Genomic DNA, 8712 nt, shown 5'->3' with positions numbered 1-8712 from the left:
AAATTAATATAAAATGAGAGAAAAAAGAGAATAAAGAAAATTAAACGAGAACAGGTCAAACCTGTACATGCAACAGCTCAGTTGTTACTTTCTATGAAGAAGTGTACACTTATAAATTCCTACCCCTTCTCCTCTGCTTATTATATTATTATTAATACTATTATTGATATTATTATAATTTATAGACTGTCTTTATATATATCTGTTGTATTTAAATATCTACATAATTTCTCATTTCTTCATATTCATATACATACATACATACATACATACACACATACATACTTATTATTATTACTTCTCCTACTACTAATAATAATAGTAGTAGCATTTTGAACTCCATGTTATACAATCTATATAGCACCTTTAATAACATAAAAATGTAACTCAAAGTGTGTTTAAATTGGGTTGAAAAAAATAAACACAAGGAGTTAAAACAATGTGAATTTGAATAAATAAATTAAAAATAGAAATATATTTTTTTAGATAAAATTATAATGATAATCAGATACTGGATAATTGTAATTGTGAAGTACATAAATGAATATAATACATTATATAATATTATTATTTTAAAAAATACCCAATTCTTCTTTCATCGTGCATTTTGACAGTTTTTATGTTTATTTATTGATATTTATGTTTATTTTTTAAGTTTATAAGTTTGAGAGAGATTGATATTATTTTTTTAAATTCACATAAAAATCCGGTGATGGTGCTCTGCTTTTTTTTTTTATGTATGGTATCGTTTTGGTTATTTATTTATTTTTACATTGGTGTTGGTGCACTTGCTGTTTTTTTTTTTTTTAATTATTGATATTAATTAACATTACAATCATGAGGTCAGACAAAAGGGGATTTCAAGAAACAAACAAATGTCATGAAACAAAGAACTAATCCGGAGAAATAGTAGTAAAAAATAAAATAAATAAAAATAATAATAAAAAAGAAAAAGAGGTACATACATTGGTCACGCAGAGAATACGAACTACATAAAGTCTGTACATTCACTGATAATGATTTTTTTTTTTTTTAATCATGTAGTAATTGGATTTTAAGGTTATACATTCATCAGGCTGTCATAATATTGAAGAAATAGTTAAAAAATGACGTTGTTCTGCTTAGTTGTCACTGTCGCTCCGCCGATGACGTCCTTCCGGTTTCACCGTATCAACACGTGTGCGGTGTCCACTTCTGAGCTGAAGGGAATAACAGCAGCTAACGCTCAGTTTTCAGACACCGTCGTGTCTTCTCTTCATTTCTTGTCCGGGGAAGGCTCTGCCGACTAAGCCGTCACCATGGTGAAGCCTCGGTTCAAGGGGAAGAGCTCCATAAACCCCTCGTCGTCCAGCAGCAACCCTGGTGAGCTAAACCACGTTAGCCACACCGTTTGTTTACAGCTAATGCTAAGTGTTGCTAGCCAGGTGATATTATAGTCTGGAAAATACATTAAATGGTTTTGTACCTTCGTTAAAATTAGCTAGTGGCTGGCATTAAGTGTGTACTGCGTCATAATTAAACGCAGGATTCAGATTGATTTAACTAAAGTTAAGTTTAGCTACTGCTCTAACACTGTGTTGGGGCTTTTAAATATGATAGATAGATAGATAGATAGATAGATATACTTTATTTATCCCAAGCTGGGAAATTACAGTGTAGCAGCAGCATTACACACAGAGACAATAACAACACAATTAAGTAAAAAGAACAACCTAGGCATACTTCAAGCAATAAAATATAAAAATACAATAAAAATACAATAAAATATAAAGTGTCTAAAGAAGGAGTAGAATAGAATTCCAGTGCAGAATAAATATGAATATACAGTATAAAAATGTTGGTGCTATGAAACAAATAAGGTGCAATGAACATGCTTTCAAGTGAAAGTTTTTGGACTAATTGTTCTTAAAATCTGGAAACAGTTTCTCTTATTTATAAGTCATTAGGATGTCTACTGAAGGAACCCTGAAGTGTTTAGAGTTTTTAGTCTCACACTGAGATTTTAAACAGACTGTGAGTCTTGCAGGGAAACTATTTACAAGATTACAACTAGATTCCTTTAGCTTTTTTATCCCATCATGCTCTTAGTAAAAACTTGCTAAATGGAGGAGAAGCAGCTTTTGGCTCCAGCTGCTCTAGTGTTTGCAGTGGTTCGTGTTGGGAAAAAAAAAACACAAAAAAGAAGAGGAGAAGACGCCACAAAATGCCCCTCACAAAGCTGAAAAAGGGTTTCTGTTTTTCTGACATGAAAAGTTGACTATTTTACAGTAAAAATAGATCTAAGGAAGAATAAAGGAAAGGAAAAATTAGAATTCATGAATACATTTATGTCATATTTAATTATAATTTATTTAATTGAATAATTTGTATCAGCTCTATCAACTTTCATTTAGTTTATCATACATTAGTCATCGATCATTTATTACTTATTCATGTAGGCTATATATTTATTTATAAATGTTAATTGGGTCTCCTTACTGTTCTCTTTACTAAGAAACAGCACCCCAAATAATCTAAATATATGACATCTCTATATTTTTATTGAGGACTGAGCTTACTAGCATTATTGTGATGTTCCTTTTTCCTGTGGAAATGTTTTGGTGTAAGCCCAGTATAACTGTACGTGTATTTCACAGATCGAGCCAAGGGTGCTGGTGGGACCAACATGAGGGACCGAGCCACTATCAAGCGTCTGAATATGTACAGACAGAAGCAGAGATGGTAATTAATGATAAATATTTACATTATTCTCATGAGCTGCTGTTTGGCAGATAAATATGACAATAACTGGCATATTCACTCTGACACACTGATCTTCTGTTTCCAGCAACGACCGTGGGAAAGTCATCAAACCTCTGCAGTTCCAGTCCACAGTGGCTCCAGGGACCGTAGCCAGAGTGGAACCAAACATCAAGTGGTTCAGTAAGTGAGCTTTCTTTACTTGAATCTGTTGTCAGTTATATCTGTGTCATTGCATTTGCTCTGTCTGTTTTTGTGCCCTATGAGTTACATACTTGCAAGAACAGAAACAACCCTTTATTGTCATTTCAACTACCGTATTTTCCGGACTATAAGTCGCTCCGGAGTACAAGTTGCACCAGCCATAAAATGCATAATAAAGAAGGAAAAAACATATATAAGTCACACTGGAGTATAAGTCGCATTTTTGTGGGAAATTTATTTGATAAAATCCAACACCAAGAACAGACATGTCATCTTGAAAGGCAATTTAAAATAAAAATAGAATAGAGGCAACAACAGGCTGAATAATTGTACGGTATGCTTACGTTACATGACACAACTGAGAACGTGCCTGGTATGTTAACATAACATATTAAGAGTTATTCAGATAACTATAGCATAAATAACATGCTAAGAAGTTTACCAAACCATCCGTGTCACTCCAAATAACTAAAATCCAATGAAATCTTCATCCTCTGTGTCACTTTTAAACAACTCCGCTAACTCCGGAGGTAGAAGATACGCTTCTTCTTCTACGTCGCTTATGTCAGACTCATCCTCATACTCGGCCTAGAGCGCCCTCTTGCAGTTTAGTGTGAAAACAACATGTGAAATGATATACCGGTAATAATGTGTTAATAATTTCACACATAAATCGCTCCAGAGTATAAGTCGCACCCCCGGCCAAACTATGAAAAAAACTGCGACTTATAGTCCTTAAAATACGATATTTGTGATGGCCTCTTGTCTGTCTGCAACAGTGTCAGCATGGGAATAATCTCTGCCAAGAACAACTTAATTTGATTTCATGTGGTTCATTCATTCTTTTTTTTTTGGATTAATTTATGGGTAATGGTAAAAGTCTATTATTGTAAAAAAAACAACAACGTGTCAGTTTGATTTCAATCAATGTTTGAATATATCCAATAGGACATGAGATGTTTATGTTAAAACTGTTGAGAGTGTTTTCCAAAGATTAGAAAGTGATTGTGCTGATGAATACTGGGGTGATGATTATGACTTTATTCATTTTTATTAAGAAACAATATTTTTGCCACTGTGATTGGACTCAATTTTGCGGGGATCCATTAGGCTTTACATATGTTCATATTTCACGCCAACACTCGAACCATTCCCTGAACCAGCGAGGCTTCAAATACGCTTTTTCATTACTTTTCATTACTTCAAATGCAAACCTTGTAACCTAATCATACAATACTTGAAATAATTAGTTATATCCTTGATTTGTGTTGGTGCTGTTGTGACAGCTAATGTTGAAAGAAGGGTTTAAAATGCATATGTGGACTTTTAATGAACAATTTTGAATACCTCTGAAATACTGTAACTAATCAGCTGGTTTTGGGGGAAATTTGGGAAACTAATAAGACATGGGTTTATAAATGTAACAAAAATGGAAAATCTGAACTAAACAGGACGTCTACATGTTCCGTATTTCAGCAAATACCCGTGTGATCAAGCAGTCGTCCCTCCAGAAGTTCCAGGAAGAGATGGGAGCCGTGCAGAAGGATCCGTATCGGGTGGTGATGAGACAAAGTAAACTCCCCATGTCCCTCCTGCATGATAGAGTCAAAGCCCACGTAAGTAACAAGAGCAGGAGCTTTCCTGTCTGTATAATGCTCCTTGTGTCCCAGGAAGGCTTTCCAGGGGCTGTGTGAGCATTGTTTGTGCGATTTAACACCTTTTTTATACATTGAATTGTGCATATATTGGCATATGAAGTATGGCTGGGCGATATGGACCAAAAGTCATATCCCAATACATTTAGGCTGAATATGAACTATAGTATATGTCTAATTCCATATCGCATCTAAAAATATATCAGTATATTTTTTAGATCGATATATATCGCCCAGCCCTAATATGAAGCCGTTTTTACCTGGCCTTTATCATTCGGTACAGAAGAAAATCATGCCTCTGTTTTCTTCAGTGGCTTGTTTCTGGGGATTTATGAGGTGAGATGAATGTGAGGCCTCACTTTAATCCTCATTCAGTGCTCACTCTGCTACACTGTGACCCTACAGAGTGTACTGGCACTGCACACAGTTAAACTCCGCCAGCCTTTCACTTTTCCACCCCATAACCAACACGATCCAGTTCTCTTTGTTCTCTTCCAGCTTATCATTGGGCCTGTTTCAATCTTTTTTTTTTTTTTTATAGCCATAGTCCGTCTTGGAAATAAGACCATTCTCAGTTTGTATGAGTTAAATTTACTGATTTTTTTTTTTTTACATTTATGTCTAATAATTGATCAGTTGCCATGAAAAGCACCTGTTATATTGCCATCACCATCTTATAATTCATTATTCAGTTTTATCCTTTCCATTAACATTATGGCTGTATGTGACCAGCACAGGGCTCGTCCAAAGTCTTCAAAGTTTGGAAAAGGCTAAACTTTAGTATTTATGTTTATAAATTAAGTTTTTTTTAAATGATTTAATAAACTAAGTTTATAATTTTCAGGTACAAAGAATAACATCTAGAATATGAACAAAATAGGTTTACCAAAATAAAAAATGTACAGTTTATGTGTGAAACAGGATCCAAGTTACAAAAAATTATCAAAGCGTTTTATTAGATTAATGTCAACGATGGAGGAAACAAAAGACAGCGCTCAGATATTGAAGTACATTGATCTGTGTGACATTTTGCAAACATTCAAGTCAAGACAATATACAGCGCCAAATCACAATCCATCTTATTCAGGCATTCAGGGCTGTGAGATTTGTCCCGTTTGTCCTCGTGGTACTGCCGTACCTTGCTGTCTAATCCAGCTTTAATTTGCCAGCACTTCAGAGCAAATGACACACTGTGGATATCCTGTGTTGTTTTTTTGTCGTGCTCTAAAAGCCATACTTTTAGAAGTCAGGCTGATATTTACGGAGCTGGTGTCGGCCCCTCTGCCCTCCGTTTCTGGTCTGGTGGTCCCGTTAGTCTTTCTGGGTGTAGACCTTGGGACCCCTGCTGCTGCTACTGCTGCTGCTGACCCAGTCTGGAGCTTTTCTTTGCAGCCATCGCTCCATTTTTCCAGCATCAGTTACAGCTAAAGTTATTTTTCCACTGTGCTCACTGAACAGAATCTCACGCGCATAGTTCAGATCATATAAACTCAGTTGATACGACCAATTTTGGACAAATAATGAAGCAGACAACAACTAAAACATCTCCCTGTCTGAAATTATGTGATTTAATATTAATTTTGTGCATTTATATTTTTTCCAAATTGATTTGGCGACCCCCAGAAATCATCTCAATACCCCAAGGTTGAGAATGGCTGGTCTAATCGGTGAAGTCGCTCAACCAATTCTATTCAGTACAATGGTGATTGGCATGTCCCCCAGGCCCGCCCCCTTACTGACAAAAACTGCCCACTAAAAAAACAAACAAAAAAAGCAGAAGAAAGTGTTGTGAGCGAGCAGAGAAAAGATTTGCGAGCGGACTCTGCGCGCGCAAAGCGTGTTTTTCACCTCGCTGGTTACAATATTGCTCTAGGGAGCAGAGATGCAGGATACAAAATAGCTCGCGAGTGATTTGAAAGCGCTCGAAAAAACAATATGCACGCGCAGATGTTTGATTTGCACGCGCGGGACTCATTACGATTGTGCGATTCATGTCAGTGTTCTAATCCCATACATACGATATGATAAAGTCTTGGAGAGTCTGGAGTTTTTTTTTGCTTTAGGCAGCTACAAAGTGCTTGAAACATGCTAAAATTTTATTCTTTTTTTTGTGATTAACATTTTTTATTTTCCATTTTCATTGTAGCCTGGGTATACCCAGACTGCCTTGCGCGCTCGAATTTAATTTCGAACCTCCAGGCGGTCTGGAAACCAGGGCCGTTTCTTAGCCCTGTTTTAGGGATCCAATCACAGAGCGTGGAGGGACGGCAAGACGATGACGCGTACTACTCGGCAGAGGGAAGCTTGTAGTTTTCTTACGGATCCAACATGGCTGCTGCAGACGCGAAACTCTCTTTAGCTGTAGATGGTGTTTTAAATAGTTTAGAGCGAAAGTTGAAAGGCGAAAGGTCTCTGGGGGCTCCGCTGTCCCCCGGCTGGTAGCGAGATCACCGGTAGTGCCGATGATGTCGCTACGAGCCGGCGGTCTCGCCGGTGATCTCGCTCCGAGCCGGGGGACAGCGGAGCCCCCAGAGACCCGCAGCAGCTTGTTTATTGCCCATAAAATCAGTGGATGTGTGTGGCTGAATGACATGAGGGGGAATAAAGCGTGAAAATAAATAATCTTGCAGAAAGCGAGAACTGGAGAAGCAAAGCAGCAAACAACACTCTCACAGACACACACACAACAAACATCCATTTCTGTTGCTCTACTACGTCATCTGGTATAACTGATCTGATTGGCTAAGAGCTACCTACAGACGCTTTGATAGACATTCTAAGCGTCCAATAAACGGCTCTGGAGGATCGTTAACCACACCTCCTCTACGGAGAAATGAACGGTTGGTTTCCAGACCAAATCTCATTTGAGATTTGTCTGGTGTTAGCCAGGCTATTTTCATTGTAAAATAAAATAAATAAAAATACGACCCCCCACCTCCCAACAACAACAACAACAACAACAACAACCAAACACCATCACCATCAGTGCTAATCCCTTTCTGGTTACAGGCATCTCTCACCGTGTTCTTCATGTACATCTATGAGACACATACAGAACATAAAATAAACGAAGCCTCAGACTCAAAGACTGACTCAAGAAAGGTCAATACAACAAGTAAATAAAATAATCGTTGCATGGAAGACATAATTTGTTTACAAATAAAGAGGTTAAGAATAATAATAGCAAACATAAATACATACAAGAAAAAGAAGAAGCACCGGTATATATTTATCCAAAAATAACTGAAAATAAATAAATTAATTAATTAGAATTAAAAAAATGTATTTAATTAAAAAAAACAAACAACAACTAATGTCTCTCCACTATATAACCCCCTTCAGGGCTCTCAACTTTTATTCTTCAAAATCTTTATGAACCATAGTCTCGGATCCTGCCTATGAGGGGAATTATTTTCCCGTCTTTGTGAAGACATCCTGGTCTGCTAATAGCCAATTCATGACCTGGAAGATTTTTATAGAAGACTAAGTGAAAAACAATGCTCCTCAACCATCTGTATGTCAGGCCGTTGATGGACCAGTGGAATGATTCTGTTCCAGAAAGGCAGATGAGTTAAACCAGAGCTCGTGGTTTAGTCGGGGAAATGCTTTTTCAAAGTAGCGGAGAGCCTGAAGAAGGTCTTGGCAGACCGTCAGGCAACCTGAAGCCTTAAATTTCTGACAAACCCTATAAACTGTTTGTCCCCCTCCGAACCCCTCATGACAGTGTTGCAACAGAGCTACGACTTCTGATTAAAATCACTGGAATACTGAACCGGTCCTGGCAAGGGCTTGGCCCTTTCATTGGCCTAGTTGTTGCATATTTTGGTGTTCTGTTTACTGTATGCATTTTTTAGTGATTCTGTCTGAAACCCCTGAATCGACTGCATCACTTAGACCAGCTATTCTCAACCTTGGGGTCCCGTCCCCAATTGGGGCCGCGAGATGATTTCTGGGGGTCGCCAAATCATTTTTGATGTCAGCTCTGTCTCCACTGTGTTAAAGTGTTCATGTGTTTTGGTCTTTTGGGTAATTTAATGTCTTTTTTTTAGCTCCATAAAGTGCAGATTTAAATAAAAAAAAATCTTAAATAAAATAGCCTAAGAAACAAAATAGG

General features: G+C 37.1%; 1 protein-coding gene across 1 annotated transcript in view; it reads left to right on the top strand.

The window, feature by feature from the left end:
- Positions 1-1128: 1128 nt before the first annotated feature.
- The window catches only part of gnl2 (G protein nucleolar 2), a 22237-nt gene continuing 14653 nt past the window's right edge, over positions 1129-8712 (top strand). Inside the window, exons 1-4 of the mRNA XM_059338556.1 lie at positions 1129-1362; positions 2637-2721; positions 2828-2922; positions 4420-4559. Coding sequence (XP_059194539.1) covers positions 1299-1362; positions 2637-2721; positions 2828-2922; positions 4420-4559 — 384 coding nt within the window. The 5' untranslated portion in view covers positions 1129-1298. The remainder of the gene's footprint in view (positions 1363-2636; positions 2722-2827; positions 2923-4419; positions 4560-8712) is intronic.

Source organism: Centropristis striata, chromosome 8 (genome assembly GCF_030273125.1).
Source record: "Centropristis striata isolate RG_2023a ecotype Rhode Island chromosome 8, C.striata_1.0, whole genome shotgun sequence".
Classification (NCBI taxonomy): Eukaryota; Metazoa; Chordata; class Actinopteri; order Perciformes; family Serranidae; genus Centropristis; species Centropristis striata.
This window is presented reverse-complemented; position numbering and strand designations above follow the sequence as displayed.